Source organism: Nothobranchius furzeri, chromosome 5, assembly GCF_043380555.1.
Source record: "Nothobranchius furzeri strain GRZ-AD chromosome 5, NfurGRZ-RIMD1, whole genome shotgun sequence".
NCBI lineage: Eukaryota > Metazoa > Chordata > Actinopteri > Cyprinodontiformes > Nothobranchiidae > Nothobranchius > Nothobranchius furzeri.
The window spans coordinates 61,660,173-61,679,663 of record NC_091745.1 but is presented as its reverse complement, the minus strand read 5'-3'; the positions used below and the strand labels follow the sequence as shown (position 1 = coordinate 61,679,663).

The following is a 19,491-nucleotide window of genomic DNA, read 5'->3' as shown; positions in this document are numbered from 1 at the left end:
ATTTGTGCTGAACATTATAGTGTAATCTTGCAGCGAACCGCTTCCTCTCATGTCACAGCGGCCTGAGCATCCCTGTCTTCACACCACTCACAGAGGCCGCTAAGTTAAAGTTAAAACTAAATAGAAAACCCCAGATTCACTTGATTACATCCACACATTTATAAAACCACATCCTGGATTTGGGATTAGGGTGCAGCAGCATCCACATCTACAAGTACGATAGAAGTTATTTTTAGTTTTACACAGGAACAAACATCAAAGTGGCTAAAAATTACCCAATAAACACGTTTCTCTTACAGTTAATTTAGTCTGATTGTCTGAGAGAACCTCTCATTCAGCTTCTTGCAGCACGATGAATTTGTTGTTTTGCTGATTTTATTTGACAGCTCATAGCTTCAGTTAAGAAATGATGCTCTCCTCTAGGAAGTAGTTCAGACCCTCAGCTTGTTTAAAACAACTGTGTGCTCTGAGAATGGGGAAAACCAGCTATTTATAGTACCTCTGCTCTCACGTGCCTCCCCCCTTACTCACCTCTCTCTCTCTCTCTCTCTCTCTCTCTCTCTCTCTCTCTCTCTCTCTCTCTCTCTCTCTCTCTCTCTCTCTCTCTCTCCTGTATCTACTATCCCAGCCCCTTGACGATCCTGTATCTACTATCCCAGCCCCTTGACGATCTCTGTGACATCACAACCCCATCACACCTCACACATACACTTACTGCTGAGGTGCTCACCTCTCCTCTTTAGCACATCATCCAGCTCATCTCTCCATTCTTACCTCACTTCTTATTTAAAGTCTAAAAATGCCTTTTTTCATTTCATTAAAAATGCAGATCCAGCTGAGTTCCCAGCTAAAACCAATTGTCTTTTTATTTTTATTTCCATGGAAACTCTAATATAAAACAAGTGAAATACCCTAAACACTTGATGCAATGTTTAAAAAGTTTATTTGGTAACCATCATGAGAGAAATGATTATTTTACAGCTGCCAGGTGGATAGAAGGAGATTCTTTTGCCCACACGAGCTGAAAAACCTAAAAACTTTCAGCTGAAAATTTTCATCCCACAGTTTTAGATTCAGATCTTCTTATTGCACGTTACAGTAAATTCAGATTCTGTGTGATATGTTAACCTACAAACTGACTTCTAGGTAAAATTTAAGCATCTGTATAATTAGTTTTTTTTAGTGTTGAGTGGTTGTTGTGATATTGAATTAATTTGACACCTATGGCAAAATATTCCAAGATTTACAGGATTTAAACTCCTGACTGTGTTCTGCATTGCACCAGTGTGCTACCTCTGTAAAGCATCTCTCAGGTATTCCATGTCGCAGCTCATATTCTGCTGCAGTCGCTGAGACTGGTGACCCCATTCAGGCTCATCAGAGGGTAGAACAGCAGTACAGGTACAGAGTATAAAAGCCACCAGGCGTTTGTGGAAGTGACATGTTTATTTTTAAAGGGCATGTCACCCCCAAATCTACTTATTTTGCTGATAAACTAAATAAATGGGTGTCTAATTGTGCTGTAGACACCTGCAGTCAGTAATCTGGCACTTTAGTGCATCTTATTTAAAATAAAAAAAAATCTGCATTAAACTGTCAGTGTTGTGCCCTCTTCAGGTAAAAACTCTGCACTGCATTAGAATTTCAATCTGCCATCACTACTGGCTAAAAGGTACATTATGACATGAACTGGTACATTATGATGTCATTGTGCAACACGTTCTCACACCCGAAGAGTCGAAAAATGACAATGGTGATCAAGTGTTTGTTTCCGACGCGTTGGGAGCCCCAGCGCGTCGAGAGGTGACGCACTGTGCCAGAGCGTCATTTTTCGACTGCCGCGGTAAAACGGAGAGTTCGCCGAATTGTGACCTTTACCCTCTTGCTATTTAACCTTCCCCTTACCCCCATCCTAACCTTAACCCTCTTGCACATGCAAAACTTTGTCTCTGGCTGTAACGTCCCTCTCCAACACGGTTAACGGGAAGTTTAGAATGAGAAACTGGGTTAAGGCTAGGGTGTGGGTGAGGGGAAGGTTAAATAAAAAGAGGTTAGAGGTTAAATGTGCGTTTTTACCACGGCAGTCAGAAAGCGATGCCGTGGCACAGCAAGTTGTCAGCCTGTATGTGAATTTGTTAGCGGCTCCTCCCTCTCAGTCTGCCAGGTGACAGCATTTGTAGCATTTTTCAAACAGGAAGTGGGAGTGGAGTAAGACTCTGGTAGGGGATGACTTGCCCTTTAATAATGGGAGCTTTGAGGCTGTTTTGATCGTCAGATACTTTTCCGGGACAGTGGGTTACATTTTTGTTTATCTGTCATTAATTATTGTTAATTGACAATAATTACTTAATTTTAATTAAGATTTTTATGTCTAATTCAAAACATTATAGTGTGATCTTCCTTTTTCTGAGGTTATTTTGCTCTAAAACCCCCATGGATGCAGGGAGTTTTGAGCCATATTTTATTTTATTAGTGAATAACCGAATCATTCTTTTGCTAATGTGGTGGTAAAGTACTATTAAATGTGTACATAAATGTGTACATTCAGCCAGAAATACATGAAACCACTGGGCCATGACTGTTGCTGACAATCCATGAGCAAAATATCTGAAAGGTTTGCGGGAGTTCTCGGTTCCCTTGCATTTCCTCCCAAAATAGTCAAAACTCACCTGGAATTTGTCTGGAAACCTTCTCCGTTTCATTTCTGTGAGTCTGGGGTGAGGGAAATTAGAGAAGCAGTTGGTAAACAAATACAAATTATTTAAATGTGAATTAATGTAAGGAAAAGACATTTGCAGACACACAAATTTAGTTTTAAATTAATACACAACTAAAACTTTCCACAAAGGTGTCATCTGACTCAATTCTGGGTGATTCAAACAGGGTATTTGGGTTTTTTTCCCTCAAAAATGTAAAACTGGTCAAAAACTATCACAAGTTGGGTCATTTAGATGCTTTAAGGAGCCACCATCCAGGATGTCCAACTGATTCAATGACTGAATCACCTGTTCAGAAAGTCCTGTCATAAGACTATTTTTCACCCTTTGGTTTAAACCAGGTGTGTTTGTGCATAGAAACATGCACTAAGTGTTTTCCTCCAGGACCAAGGATGGACAGCAGAAGTGGTTAAATCTTTTCAATCTTATTATCGTTAAGTAAGTAATTTAAACTCTGTTGATGACAGCTAGACTTTCAATCAAAGATAATTCTTGCGGTATTTATTCCTGGGCTGAAATGCAGCTGATGATTTATTCCAGATCTGCTGACAGCCATGGGGCGCCGCATGGTGATGACAGCAGGAGAGAAAATGATCCAGTTAGATTGATCGGTGAGAAGCTGACGGGTCAGCGCCACAGTGCCTGTTGCTGTTGTTTTAGTTGCTGCTGCAGTGCTGTGCGTTCACTGTCCTTTCATTTTTCATTACATTAAACAAGTCTTCGGACCGCTGGGTGCAGCACACCCAGTTATTAGGTGGGTTCATTAGTTTACGACCAAACTTTCAGTGATTTCAAAATGCTCTAAAGTAGAAAATTGCTGTTTCCACAGGGTAATTCCACTTGAGATCAACAGTTTACAACCCCACAGTGATACCATATCAATATCGTCATTCTGATGTTGCCTTCCAAAATAAAGGCCTTTTTAAATTTCCCATATACGACCAAACTTTCAGTGATTTCAATATGCTCTAAAATGGAAAATTGCTGTTTCCACAGGGTATTTCCACTTTAGATCAACAGTATACAACCCCACAGTCATACTATATTAATATCAAGTCATTCTGATGTTGCCGTCCAAAATAAAGGCCTTTTTAAATTGTCCACAACTGACCTAATTTTCAGTGATTTCAAAATGCTCTTAAGTAAAAAATTGCTGTTTCCACAGGGTAATTCCACTTTAGATCAACATTATACAATCCCGCAGTGATACTATATCAATATCAAGTCATTCTGATGTTGCCTTCCAAAATAAAGGCCTTTTTAAATTGTCCATATACGACCAAACTTTCAGTGATTTAAAAATGCTCTAAAATGGAAAATTGCTGTTTCCACAGGGTATTTCCACTTTAGATCAACAGTATACAACCCCACAGTCATACTATATCAATATCAAGTCATTCTGATGTTGCCGTCCAAAATAAAGGCCTTTTTAAATTGTCCACAACTGACCTAATTTTCAGTGATTTCAAAATGCTCTTAAGTAAAAAATTGCTGTTTCCACAGGGTAATTCCACTTTAGATCAACATTATACAACCCCACAGTGATACCATATCAATATCAAGTCATTCTGATGCTGCCTTCCAAAATAAAGGCCTTTTTAAATTTCCCATATACGACCAAACTTTCAGTGATTTCAATATGCTCTAAAATGGAAAATTGCTGTTTCCACAGGGTATTTCCACTTTAGATCAACAGTATACAACCCCACAGTCATACTATATCAATATCAAGTCATTCTGATGTTGCCGTCCAAAATAAAGGCCTTTTTAAATTGTCCACAACTGACCTAATTTTCAGTGATTTCAAAATGCTCTTAAGTAGAAAATTGCTGTTTCCACAGGGTAATTCCACTTTAGATCAACATTATACAACCCTGCAGTGATACTATATCAATATCAAGTCATTCTGATGTTGCCTTCCAAAATAAAGGCCTTTTTAAATTGTCCATATACGACCAAACTTTCAGTGATTTAAAAATGCTCTAAAATGGAAAATTGCTGTTTCCACAGGGTATTTCCACTTTAGATCAACATTATACAACCCCACAGTGATACCATATCAATATCAAGTCATTCTGATGTTGCCTTCCAAAATAAAGGCCTTTTTAAATTGCCCAGTAGAATCTGTGATGATTGTTAAAAATATCAGTAAACTATAATAAATCAGGCTAAATGGTGTTTAAAGATGTTTGTGTCCAGAATCCACTGTGAGAAAATGCTGACTTGTAACTAAAAATAAAACCCTGCTGAGTTAGCTCTAAAAACAGCCTCAAAAGTGAACCCGACACCTTAGAATGAAGACGCTACCGTAATGTCTGGATTACCTGCTCACTAATGTTCGAATAAATCTGTTTCACAAATTCATACAGAAACTCCTGCAATAAAACCAGGAAGTTAACGGTCATTTTCTGGATGCTGCAGCTCCTGCCTCTGAAGCGTGAGTGAGTCATACCGAAGAACAAAACAAAGAAATTAATCAGCCACCTTAAAGTGCTTCTCCTCTGAAAGAAAAGGTAATTTTCCTTGTTGATATTAGGGTCGGCGGCGTCCATCCTGAAGGTTACTTGCAGGTTTTTCCACATGCGTGTTGTAAAGCTCATGTTTACCTGTTTGACTTTCTCATTTTGCTAAAACTTGAATATTTAAATAACTGTAATTTGTGCAATAGTTAAATTTTATCTTTAGAATCACCACACATCAATTTTTCCTAATAATGAGCAGATTAATACATAACATCAGAATCCATAAAACCTGACTAAGGCAGTGAAAACCATCTCCTTGGTTTAATAAGAACTAACAAGAAGCCAATCAGAGACTAATTGTTCATTATTTTATAAAAACCTCATCATCTAATTCTGTTAAATAGCAATTGTTATTGATTAGGTCAAAGTCAAAAGAAGTCGGCGTGCAACAAATCAGGATCTAATGGATCTATTTATTAATTGTTCATTAAATTACAATCAGGGTTTGCTGGTTGGAAATATTTAACCAGTAATTAGCTGATTTGTTTAGTTAGTCAAGCACATTTATTATAATATGTCACCTTAATCTATAAAAGCCCCCAATAACACACACCAAAGCTGCTCACAACCCTACTGTAGAAGTCAATATTTACCCTCCCAAAAAAAATCCTAATTACCCTGAGATTATATTATTTATAGTCTTCCCCAGGAAGTAGACTGTGCCAAAGGGACCCAACATCTGTGTCCCATCTGTTTTACGAGTTACAGACCAGGTTTAATGCATTAGGAAAGTGTATTTTTTATGTTTGTTTTGTTTAATAAAACATAATTTAGATATTTACCGGGATCTTCACTGGGTCCAGGTTTTATAGTAATTTGCCTTCAGCATGAAACTCGATTCATCAAATTTATGTATGTGAAAAAGAAAACCAAAGTTATTCCATTAGGCACAAAAACAAATATGGTTTCTCATAAAACCACATTAAATTAAAGTAAATGGTGCATTTAAAAGAGCTGTAAGCGGATTTGTCGTTCCAGGCCTTTTAGCATTTTTAGAAAGCAGATGTGGATTCTGAATGTTCTCAGTCATCCAGGTCATGGTAGTCCAAAGGGGTTCAGATGAAGGCGACGGGACTTTTTGGATGTTTTGCTTGTCATCTGAGGAGCTTTGTCAATTCTGACTGGAATTTGGGAGGGTCAAGCTTATAAACTATATGTCACGCTGGGAGCCAGGGGAGTATAAACTATAGCTGTCTGTTGTTGCTTAATGAGCAGAAATTATTTATGAGTACCCCTCCTCTCTACCCCCTAATTAGTCAGGACAATAAAGGCTAACTTTAACAACAAGGAATAACTCTTTATAGCACCATCTTCCTCCTGTCCTTTATTATCTCCTCCCATCACGCCGCACATCTTTATCTCCCTCATAAACCAACACTTTCTTCCTCCCTGTGCACCCTGCAGGTTTGATCGTTTACCTGGGGATGATGGTCGGAGCCTTCGTTTGGGGCGGCCTGGCGGATCGAATCGGCCGACGACAGACCCTCCTTATTTCTCTCTCCATAAACAGCGTGTTTGCCTTCTTCTCGTCTTTTGTCCAGGGCTATGTCTCTTTCCTGTTCTGCCGCCTGGCCTCTGGTGTTGGGTAAGGATAGCGATGAGTCACACGGGTGCAGCAGCCTGGGCTGGGAAATAGTCACAACAGCTGTAACGCAACTACATCAGCTTATCTGATGGGTTAATGTGTGCATGAAGTGGAGCATCTTCTTTAATGCAGGAGCTGCTCTGAAATAAAATATTACGTCCATTTGCCTGATTGTTCCTCTGACACCGTCTCACATCATGCACTCAACTCTTTTATTAACTGCTACATTGGAAAGTGAAGACAGGCAGCAATGTTGATGTGTCTCCACAGCATTGGTGGCTCCATCCCGATTGTGTTCTCCTATTACTCGGAGTTCCTGGCCCAGGAGAAGCGTGGAGAGCATCTGAGCTGGCTCTGCATGTTCTGGATGATCGGCGGCATCTATGCCTCGGCCATGGCCTGGGCCATCATCCCACACTACGGTGAGAAACTCGGATTGTCATGTCTGCTTCAGCCATTTTTATCAATAAGACAAAATAACAAATACTTTGTTCTTTTCATGTACATATATGTAGAGCTGAGCAGGTGCATTGCATGAACGGTGTCAAGCAAATGTTCATCACTGCAATTTAAAACGTCTTTTGCAGGAATGCAGTGTTTTAGCATACGAAGAGATAACATTTTAGCTGCTTTAGTCAAATATTAAACATATAATCTGTGAAACAAAGAGGTTATGGTGTTTTTTGTGTTAAATAAGCTGTTTCTCTGGGCCTCTCCTTGTGTAGGGTGGAGTTTCCAGATGGGCTCAGCCTACCAGTTCCACAGCTGGCGCGTCTTTGTGTTGGTGTGTGCCTTCCCCTCAGTGGCGGCCATCTCTGCCCTCACCACCATGCCTGAGAGCCCACGCTTCTACCTGGAGGTCAGCCCATCATTTCGCTCATGCTGTGATGAAATCGTTTCAAAGAGAAAGAGTCAGCATGTGTATAAATTACTTATTTGTGAGCTCAAAATTGAGATAAACTAAATGGTTGGAGAGAGAGAGAGAGAGAGAGAGAGAGAGAGAGAGAGAGAGAGAGAGAGAGAGAGAGAGAGAGAGAGAGAGAGAGAGAGAGAGAGAGAGAGAGAGAGAGAGAGAGAGAGAGAGAGAGAGAGAGAGAGAGAGAGAGAGAGAGATCCATGCATGGTGATCCAGCATGAAGGATGGTGGTGTGTGTGTGTGTGTGTGTGTGTGCGTGTGCGTGTGTGTGTGTGTGTGTGTGTGTGTGTGTGTGTGTGTGTGTGTGTGTGTGTGTGTGTGAGTGATAGAGTTTTGTCCAGTAGCTGTTTACACCCTTTAAAATGTCTCCAGAAGTTTTTGAGTTGGTTATTTTGTTTCCCTCCTCCAGAACGGGAAACACGATGAGGCGTGGATGATCCTGAAGCAGGTCCATGACACCAACATGAGGGCCAAAGGTTACCCAGAGAGAGTCTTCTCTGTAAGGAATATTAAACTTTAATGTGTGCCAACACCGGTGGGTGCACGTGTGCCGAATACAAATTCTGCAGAAGCTTGTGGGTTCTGTTGGTCTCTCTGCAGCACAGAGATGTGATCTCATGTTAATTACAATAGCTATAATCTCTTATTATTACATCGTATCTGCATAATTTTTAATATTGACTTGTATGTTCTAAAAACCTGAACATGAAATGGAATTTTAAAGAGCTGCTTGTGTTATTTTTATTTTTTGTCAGGTGACAACCATTAAAACGGTGAAGCAGCTGGACGAGCTGGTGAACATGGGTGACAGCGCCGCCTGGCATGAGAAATGGAGGATCAAGCTCTCAGCACTGTTTCATCAGGTGATGATGCCACGCCTTTGTTTTCCCGCGTGACCCGTTTCACCTGCTCACACACACACACACACACACACACACACACACACACACACACACACACACACACACACACACACACACACACACACACACACACACACACACACACACACACACACACACACACAAAAGACTCAAAGGCAAAACATATTTCAAAGTAAATTAAATTAATGTGATCAGAGATTTTGTCTTTGTGGAGGATGATTTGTTTGTCATCTGGCTTTGTTTACTCCTCACTGCTGCAGGGATTCTGGGATCGTGTTTATTTATTTCCTACAGCTAACGGAGGGGAAACTTGTTTTCAGGGATGTCTGGAGTCTGTTTGCTTTCTGACTGTTGGTTATTATTTTCTCTTTTCCACCGCATGTGTGTGTGTGTGTGTGTGTGTGTGTGTGTGTGTGTGTGTGTGTGTGTGTTTAGGTGTGGAACAATTTCCAAACCGTTTTTTCTCCTGAGTACCGCCGCACCACCTACATGATGATGGCCGTTTGGTTCTCCATGTCCTTCAGGTACAGTCCGGCTCTTGAAGTAATAAAGTTTCTTTTTGCTTATTTTCTTTAAGTCAGACGTTTAGCCTTCCTCTTCTGTTCCTCCTCCTCCTGCAGCTACTACGGGCTGACGGTGTGGTTCCCCGACATGATCAAGTACCTGCAGAAGCAGGAGTATGCCTCACGCACCAAGGTTTTTGTCAAAGAGAGAGTAGAACACGTCACTTTTAATTTTACGCTGGAGAACCAGGTCCACCGTCAGGGGGAGTACTTCAATGACAAGTGAGACTTCTCCTCTTCCTCGTTACGGTCTGTCTGTTGAGTTTCTGTTAGACAATAAGAGTCCCACACTGGTGAGTCAGACTAAACCTGCTGATTTTACTGTGTTTCTGTCACTTTTAAAGCCGAGGTTCACTGAGAAACACGTGTTCCTTTTGAGACACTGAGTTTAACGTTCAAGCTGATTGTAAAAATAGTCTTCTACCACTACTTCCTGCATTAGCCACGGATAGAACATAGACAGGGAAACACTCTGATCTACATCACACTGTAAATACACATTTATGGACTCACCCATCTGAAGTCACAGCCAGGGATGACGAGTCCAGGAAAGAGAAGAGCGTGTCTCGACTAGAAGAAGCTAACCATTAGCAACAGCAATTCCACCACACGGCACTCATTTTTTTGTGGAGATAAAACATCAACATTGCAAAGTAAACAGTCAGTGGTAGAGTCAAATTGCTGTTAGCCAATCAGAGGCAAGATGATCAAATATCATGACTGTTACCAAGTAAGGCTCCCAAATCCTGCCGTTGTTCAACCCCCGCGCTCCTCTGACTAACTTCTACTTCCTGAAAAGGGAACTTCACAGAGACCACAGGAGATTTAATAAAATAACAATCTTTTTCTAGTCCTTTTGAAACGTTTCACTCCCGCTTGTCCTCTTTTTCCAGGTTCATGAACATGAAGATGAAGTCGATGGTGTTCGAAGATTCTCTGTTTGAGGAATGTTACTTTGAGGACATCACTTCCAGCAACACCTTCTTCAAGAACTGCACCTTCATCGCCACCCTTTTCTATAACACTGGTAGGGAACACACACAAAAAATTGACCCTTGCCACCTGTAGATCCTCCACCAGGGGGCAGTCAACAGGTACACGAACACACGACTAGATGGCAAGTTTCTGATGAAAGTAGTAATCCTGATGCGTCATCTGGATGCTTTAAGGACAGAGGAGCTACACTCAGATGATTTTACTTGGATAAAAAGAAGTTATAACTGTTTAGGTCCAACTTTGACATCCATAATTGATCTTTTTTGCACGATCTGTTAGCTCCTGTATTATGACATGGTATTGTACGTCTGTGTGAGTAAAACAGCCTGTTCTGCAGAGACCAAGGTGAAATCAACTCCAAACGTTATTCAGCTGCAGGAATCATCCAGGAACTCCTTCTTTTAACCCTCCCACTGTCTTTATGGGTGCCCCCACGAGGAAAGTTGACCATTGAGCAGGATTGATGGTTTATCCCTTGAGGTCCATGTGGCAGGGGTGAGGTGGTGCTCACTCCTTACCCCTGCCACATGGACCCAAGGGATAAACCATCAACTCGCTCAATGGTCAACTTTCCTCACGGGGTCACACCCATTAGGACTGTGGGAGGGTTACGAGATGTTTTGCCAACAGAAGAGCGAGGGTTGACTCCAACAGTTCATGTCAAAGGCATCTCATTCTGTGTAGCACTCCGAGTATGTGAAGGGGATGAATCTTAACTAACGACACACTACATTTCAGATCTGTTCAAGTACCGGCTGATCAACTGTAAGCTCATCAACAGCACCTTCCTGCACAACAAAGAAGGCTGCCTGCTCAGTGACATCAGTGATGAAAACAATGCCTATATGATCTACTTTGTCAGTTTCCTGGGTACCTTGGCAGTGTTGCCAGGGAACATTGTTTCTGCTCTCCTCATGGACAAGATCGGACGGTTGAGGATGCTCGGTAAGGCTGGGGGTTGAGAAGAATGGGACATTTAACCCATAAAACCCCATAAAGATTTAAATCAGATTAATGAAAGAATGCAGAATTCTTACCAAAACAAACTGAATCTGTCCATCTGTAAAAAGAAAAATATCAAAATTCTCACAAAACTGCCCAGACAACCAAGAGATCACCTAGCTATTTGCTCTGGCAAGATTTCCGCAAAGTGAAATGTCGTTTTTTAGGAACCTTGAGGGGAAAATAGTCTATTTCTGTAAATTATTGAGGTTGGATTTACAAAGATCAGTGCTGTTTGTCGTAAATACAGAGATATGTGTCCTGGAGGGAATGATTCAGTTTATCTCCCAGTACTGTGTGTCTGGGATTGTTGCAAATAAGATCTATAAATAGATAATTAAAAAAAATCATATCACTGCAATGTTTTTACATGAGTCTGAATAGCAGCACGACCCTTTCCTGACCCTGCTTCTCCATGAATCTCTTCATCTGCAGCCGGCTCCAGTGTCATCTCCTGCGTCAGCTGTTTCTTCTTGTCTTTTGGCAACAGCGAGTCGGCCATGATCGCCCTGCTCTGCCTGTTTGGTGGGATTAGCATCGCCTCCTGGAACTCTCTGGACGTTCTGACAGTCGAGCTCTACCCATCTCACAAGAGGTAAGCCGATACCCTAAAATCTCCTCGACATCACAATTGCAGCACTGGTGCTGCTGAGTCTGGTGTTAAATGATGTCGTAGGCGGTGCTTCTTTGTGATTGGTTGGCTTGCAGGAATGTATGACATTGTGGGCTAAAATCCTTGTGATGGAAAGCTCATGGTCTTTTTCATTCTAGCTTCCTAGTGTATAAAACAGGAAATCAAATGCAGACGAATTTGCAAAAATCTTTTAGGAAAAGCAGCTAAATGTATATGTTTTTTATCCAATATCAGTTTGCAGTTCTGATTATAGGAGAAATAACACCACCTTGTGGTCTGGTTGAGCCACTGCAACCTTCAAAATTTCTAAGAAATTGTTTTTGTTTTGTTCCTCTGGTTCTTTGCTGGCACAAAGCTGTGTTTTATCCATCTGGTCCAGTAGATCAGATGCTTTCGACAGTTGTAAAATGTTGCTGCAAATGTAAAGAAGAGCTCTAACAGTCACTGTCTCACACTTTTATAACCCCCCCCCCCCCCCCCCCCCCCCATGTTTAGCTCAGTTTGAGATGCTGCCAGCTGTTTTAAACCCTCTCTGCTGTGGTTAATGCAGTTTTGGTTCGTTTGGTTTTGTTAGAAGTCTTACAGCAGTTAGGTCAAGAGCTGTTTTTATGGTGATTATAAGTTGGGATATACACTGCCTAAAGGATTATTAGGAACACCTGTCCAACTTCTCCTTAATGCAATTATCTAATCAACCAATCACATGGCAGTTGCTTCAGTGCATTTAGGGGTGTGGTCATGGTCAAGACAATCTCCTGAACTCCAAACTGAATGTCAGAATGGGAAAGAAAGGTGACTTAAGCAATTTTGAGCGGTGCCAGACGGGTCTGAGTATTTCACATTCTGCTCAGTTACTGGGATTTTCATGCACAACCATTTCTAGGGTTTACAAAGAATGGTGTGAAAAGGGAAAAACATCCAGTATGCGGCAGTCCTGTGGTCAAAAATGCTTTGTTGATGCTAGAGGTCAGAGGAGAATGGGCCGACTGATTCAAGCTGATAGAAGAACAACTTTGAAATAACCACTCGTTACAACCGAGGAATGCAGCAAAGCATTTGTGAAGCCACAACACGCACAACCTTGAAGCGGATGGGCTACAACAGCAGAAGACCCCACCGGGTACCACCCATCTCCACTACTAATAGGAGAAAGAGGCTACAATTTGCACGAGCTTGCCAGAATTGGAAAGTTGAAGACTGGAAAAATGTTGCCTGGTCTGATGAGTCTCAATTTCTGTTGACATTCAAATGGTAGAGTCAGAGTTTGGCGTGAACAGAATGAGAACATGGATCCATCATGCCTTGTTATCACTGTGCAGGCTGGCAGTGGTGGTGTAATGGTGTGGGGGATGTTTTCTTGGCACACTTTAGGCCCCTTAGTACCAATTGGGCACCGTTTAAATGTCACGGGCTACCTGAGCATTGTTTCTGACCATGTTCCTTCATGACCACCATGTACCCATCCTCTGATTAAGGGGGACTTCTGTCTTTCTTTCATTGGAACACAAGAAGCCATCCAGTTTTGAACTGGAAGAACAGGGTCTCTCTGGAACGTAAACCTGGCAATCATCAATGAACTAGTGATGTTTGCGAAACGGTGCACCTAGCGGCAGCAAATAGAGTAAAAAAAGCAGAGGGCCCAAAGTGCACCCTTGTGGCAACCCCTAGGCTGGATGAGTAGTTGCTCATCCGAAAACGGACTTCACCCATTTTAGGGCTGAGCCTGCAGGGCCCACCAATTGTTTAAGTCAGCTGATCAAAATTCCATTAAGGTATCAAATGCTGCTGTCAGGTCCAATAGCAAAAATATCATATGTTTATACATAGAGATGATTTAATAAATACATTTTTATTACTTTTTTATTAAAATAATTTCTCGCTATCAATTAACATTGTATTATAACCCCCATTGCTTCAAATCATTACAAAACAGATGATGTTTACACATTTTCTTCCTTTTGTAGAAGTTAATTGGTTTAAATTCACGCTAAGAAAAAAGCTATTTCTTTCTTTCTTTCTTTCTTTCTTTCAGATCAATGTGCTCCAGTTAAAACCAGAATGTAAAAAGAGTTTAAAGAAATCATCAAACATCAAACTGACTCTGCTCTCTCCTCTTTCCTCTTTCAGAACCACAGCTTTTGGTTTCCTCAACGCTCTGTGTAAACTAGCGGCCGTGCTGGGTATAAGCATCTTCACCTCATTCGTCGGTATAACCAAGGCCGTGCCCATCCTGTTTGCCTCGGGGGCGCTGGCGTTGGGAAGTTTTCTGGCGCTCAAACTACCAGAGACGCGGGGTCAAGTGCTACAATAGAGTGAATCCAGCAGATTTGCAGAGGGTAGAAAATGTTTGTTTTATTTCTTCTGTCACACTGAGAACACACAGGTCAAGAGCCCATCATGTTCTGCCCTCTCAACACTCCCAACACTCACGTGAAAAATGAAAATCTACAACACAGGTGTGACTAGCTGCAATGTTTTCCCTAAAGATTATTAATAATAGTCATAACATAAATGTCTTTTTGGTTAATGATACAAAATCAGAGCAGAAACCACAAAACAAAAATAAAACTTCATTAGACCCCCCCCCACCCCCGTTAGTGTAAACAGGGTCAGAGGTCAGTGGATGGTGGTCTTGATAGTGAGCCATGCACATAGACTCATAACCACAACTGCAGACTCCTCAGGCTCTGCCTCCCGTCCGTCTGACCTGACCTAGTTCATCTCCAGAGTTTGCTTCCGTTCTTACTCAAACTTTCTGCCTTTGATCTGAAGCTTTTTTGCCTCTCCTGTCCGAGACGTCCTCGTCCTGTCTGGACGTCCTCACCCTGTCTCTCCTTGGGTCTCGTGTCGGCGTTGAGGAAAACTGCCATTTTGTAGGTAATAGAACATTCCGGTTTAGATTCTATTAATGTTGCAACTAGGAGATTTCTCTCCCTCCCTTTAAGGCATCGGTTCGGATCCCGCGGACAAGAGCGGGCGGCGGGCGTGTTTCCTGTCTGTTTAAAGCACAACCATCCATCGCGGAACCTTTTCTTAGAGAAAATGTTTAAAGCCTCACCCTCATACCTCCCATCGCTCTGAACATCCCTTTTTGTTTGGTGGGAATCGCCTTTGTCCTCTCCTCCAGAACTATACACTATGTTTGTGTTGGAGGGTGTTATGCATGTCACCAAGTATGAACTCTATGTAACTTGAAACCTGAGATTACATGTAAACTACTTTATTACATTAGCTCTAAATTGAATTGCTGTAGGAATTTGACATTTTTCTCTCATGAAACAAAGACGAGTTTGCTCGGAGACACTTTAGAACACTTTCACAGGGTTTTCAGAGGACACGGTACAAAAGGAACACACATTAATAAAAGTTTTTTTTCTTGTTTAAAAGCCGTGTGGAAAAAAATATCAAGGATATGAAAGAGTTTCTGAAATTAACTCCACTTTACGATGGATTTGGGCAGCCATGTGTTATTTTTTCTGTGTAAATTGAATGTTTATATTAATGTGTGTGTGTGTGTGTGTGTGAGTGTATGTTATTGAAATATTGCACCTTTGTGCAATATTAAAATATTTCTAATCCTTTATTTAACATTTTATCATTCCACCATTTGATTTTTCTAATGGATGCTGAATAAGAGCACGGTCAGCCTACCTTTTATGAAACATGAGCTCAAAATCAGGAAGGTTCTCTAACAAAACTGTATATATTTTTATTTATTTTGAAATTGAGGGTCTTTATTATTGTTATAGCCATTAAGGCTTTGGAGAGAAGGATTCTGCTGACGGGGCAGGAATTTAACATAAAGTTGGACCTTGTTTTGATTTGAACGAAACCAGATACCATGATAAATTCTCCGCCATGAGGCATTTATCATTATCTACACTAGAAAACAGCTGCAGGTCCTGGAAGGTTCAATGGATATGTTAACAATTCAATGGTAAAAACCTAAAACAAGTATGTCAGATTTAATGCTTTTGTCCAAACTGCCATTTTGTAGGATAGCAGCCATATGTAGATTTAAGACATTTAAACAGCGGCACCACTACAACCGTGCACCTCTGAGGTCTTTGACACACAGAAATGTGATGAAAAGCTACCAGAGTGTTTAGCCAGAGCACAAATTCTACCAAATGACAAATCCTACACACTGTAGTTTTTTAAGGCTTACAAGGACCTGAACCAGGAAAACGACCAATTTTTTCACCTTACATCTTCATCATCTGATTGTCTCTGAGTGTGCCAAGATCTCATTAATTATTGCCAAATATTTTGTATGGCCTCAGTTTACACGTCACACCATGAATTCTGTTACAGATATGAATATATGTAAATAAAACAGATAAACATGTTGCAAATACACTTTGGACCGCTGATCCATAAAATACTGAAGTGAGTTTTTCATGTTGAGCAAGACAACCTTGAATTTCTCCCCGTCACTCATCCAAAAGTCACCGTTTAATATTTCAGAAGGCAGAAAGCTCAGTTAGAAGCACATGAGTATACACACAAATATTACCTGCCCTATTCACTGTAAAGTGTTCAGTTTTCTCCATGAATTAAAAAATGCAACAATGTGAAACTCCTATTTTAGCAGAGAAAGCTAATAATGCTAACATGTCTCAGTTCAGGCTGAAGTCGAAAGCGTCACACGTACATATCTTATGTTACAGGTTATTTTTTGTGATGTGATTATCTTGTTGCCAGGGCAACGATCAATTTAAAGTGCATAAAGTTAACAAAGCAATAAGTGTTTTGGTATTTGTCTCTTCTGAGAATAGAAGCACACGGAAACTTAACGACGACACATAAAGGAAACGGCTGTGTGTAACTCTCTACAACCACCCCGAGTCCGGAGGGTCCTGTCAGTAAATCTGCATCATCATTTATTAAATGTGAGAAGTGTCACTGTGCCGTGCTGTAGAACATGTAGCTGACTGTAAGTATAGAACTGTGGACTCAAAATTAAAAAAATAGTATAAAAAAGTGTAAATGAACCATGTTGTATGTTGTCTTTGATTTTGTGTATTTTGTATCTGAGAATGAGATATACAGTAAGTAAACACATTGATGTGAAATACCAGTTATGAATCATAGTTAGACTAAATGTTGCAACATGAGTTTTGTTTAAAAGTGTGTGAGATTATCTCATTGTTGACTCTTGACTGGGTTTTTCTTTGCTGTGACCCTTTAGAGTCGCAACGAGTGACAAAAAACCACAAATAATAAAGAAATGGAAAACAATGATGAGAAGTTGTGTGTTTATTTTAATTTTTAATTTTTTTTCCACCTATTTCTGTAAAGCAAAAACCAGACACCACCCTGCAGTATAAATCTGTTAACAACAGATTTCACATAAGGACACTAGACAGAAAAGACAGCATTCACATATACACCCACTGGCCACTTTATTGGGTACACCTGTCCAACTGCTCGTTCACGCAAACTACAGATCAGCCAATCACATGGTGGCAACTCAATGCATTTAGACATGTTGACATGGTCAAGAAGATCCGCTGCAGTTCAAACCGAGCTTCAGAATGAGGAAGAAAGGTGATTTTGAGTGACTGAACGTGGCATGGTTGTTGGTGCCAGACGGGCTGGTCTGAGGATTTCAGAAACTGCTGATCTTCTGGGGTTGTCACACACAACCATCTCTAGGGTTTACAGAGAATGGTCCAAAAATGGGAAAACATCCAGTGAGTGGCAGTTCTGTGGGTGAAAATACCTTGTTGATGCCAGAGGTTTAGAGGAAAATGGCCGGACTGGTTCGAGCTGATAGAAAGGTAACAGTAACTGAAATAACCACTCGTTACAACCAAGGTATGCAGACGAGCGTCTCTGAACACACAACACATCAAACCTTGAGGCAGATGGGCTACAGCATCAGAAGACTACACCAGGTGTCGCACCTGTCAGTTAAGAACAGGAAACTGAGGCTACAACTCACACAGGCTCACCAAAGTTGGAAAATAGAGGATTGGAAAAATGTTGCCTGGTCTGATGAGTCTCGATTTCTGCTGTGACATTCAGTTGGTAGTGAGGGAATTTTCAACAACATGAAAGTATGGATCCATCCTGCCTTGTACCAACGGTTCAGGTTGGTGGTGGTTGTCAGGGGTGGACTGGCCTATCTAGCATTCTGGCACCGTCCTGGTGAGCCGCTTAGCCAAGTGGGCTGCATGCCCAGCTTGGACACAACCAACATGCTGATTCTCAACCCAGCTGCTTCACAATCGGCTGCAAACCGCACCAGCGAAAGTTGAAGATCACGTTCTGATGAAACCAACAGGACCACATCATCTGCAAAAAGCAGAGACCCAATCCTCAGGCCACCAAAACAGATCCTCAACACATTAGCTGCACCTAGAAACCGTGTCCATAAAAGTTATGAACAAAATCGGTGACAAAGGGCAGCCTTGGCGGAGTCCAACTCTCACCAGGAACGAGTCTGACTTACTGCTGGCAATGCGGACCAAGCTCTGACACCGGTCATACAGGGACCTAACAGCCATATCAGAGGGCCTGGTACCCCATACTCCCGTAGTACACCCCACAGGGCCCACCAAGCGAAGAGGTCGAACGCCTTTTCCAAATCCACAAAACACATGTAGATCGGTTGGGCGAACTCCCACTCACTCTCCAGAACCCCCCCTAAGGGCATAGAGCTGGTCCAGTGTTCCACGGCCAGGACAAAAACTGCATTGCTCCTCCTAAATTTGAGGTTTGACAATTCAATGGACCCTCCTCTTCAGAACCCCTGAATAGGCCTTACCAGGGAGGTTCAGAAGTGTGATCCCCCTGTAGTTGGAACACACCTTGTGGTCCTCCTTTTTGAATAGGGGGACCAAAGGGTGTGTTCCAACTACAGGGGATCCCTACCCGGTCTGCCAGTTCAGTGGAACTGCCCCCGATGTTCACGCAATACTGTATAGCTGTGTCAGCCAACACAACCCCACAACAGCAGGAGCTTTAAGAAACTCCAGACGAATCTCATCCACCTCTGGGGCCTTGCCCCCGAGGGGCTTTTAGACCACCTCAGTGACCTCAGCACCACAGATTGTAGAGTCTAGATTTTGCTTCCTGTCTGGAAGATGCACCAGAGGGATCGAGGAGGTCTTGGGAGTATTCTGCTCACCGATTTACAACATCCCGAGTTGAGGTCAGCAGCACACTGTCCCCACTATAAACAGTGTTGGTAGGGCACTGCTTTCCCCACCTGAGATGCTGGATGATGGACCAGATTCTCCTCAAAACCATACTGAAGTCTTTCTTCATGGCGTTACCAAACTCTTCCAATGCCATTTGTTTTTGCCTCTGTGACCATCCAAGCCGCATTCCACTAGGACTGTCATTGTAGAAGCTAAAATTATAATAAATAAAAAAATTGTAAGAAAGATTAAAGATTAAACCGCATTTTAAAATTATGCAGAAAATGTTCACAATACTCAAAAGATTAAAACATTTAAAAAACTGGATACATACACATTTTAAAAATAAAAAGGCTGTGTGGAAAAAGATGGTAGAGTATTTACAAGGAACGGAACATGAAGGCAAAAAAGATGATAACAATCTACTATGCAAAAAATTTAATTATTAGATCATTATAATAATTATAAATTATTGTAAATATTTTTATATGAGCAAGAAAGGGGAAACGAGGAAAGGGTGACTG

The 19,491-nt window shown here is 41.4% G+C and overlaps 1 protein-coding gene across 1 annotated transcript in view; it reads left to right on the top strand.

Annotated features, from left to right (window-relative positions):
• The window catches only part of sv2a (synaptic vesicle glycoprotein 2A), a 30,544-nt gene extending 16,378 nt beyond the window's left edge, over positions 1-14,166 (top strand). The window contains exons 3-13 of the mRNA XM_054740850.2: positions 6,644-6,824; positions 7,095-7,246; positions 7,550-7,683; positions 8,150-8,239; positions 8,496-8,603; positions 9,060-9,148; positions 9,245-9,409; positions 10,081-10,214; positions 10,922-11,128; positions 11,621-11,780; positions 13,947-14,166. Coding sequence (XP_054596825.1) covers positions 6,644-6,824; positions 7,095-7,246; positions 7,550-7,683; positions 8,150-8,239; positions 8,496-8,603; positions 9,060-9,148; positions 9,245-9,409; positions 10,081-10,214; positions 10,922-11,128; positions 11,621-11,780; positions 13,947-14,130 — 1,604 coding nt within the window. The 3' untranslated portion in view covers positions 14,131-14,166. The remainder of the gene's footprint in view (positions 1-6,643; positions 6,825-7,094; positions 7,247-7,549; positions 7,684-8,149; positions 8,240-8,495; positions 8,604-9,059; positions 9,149-9,244; positions 9,410-10,080; positions 10,215-10,921; positions 11,129-11,620; positions 11,781-13,946) is intronic.
• Positions 14,167-19,491: the final 5,325 nt, after the last annotated feature.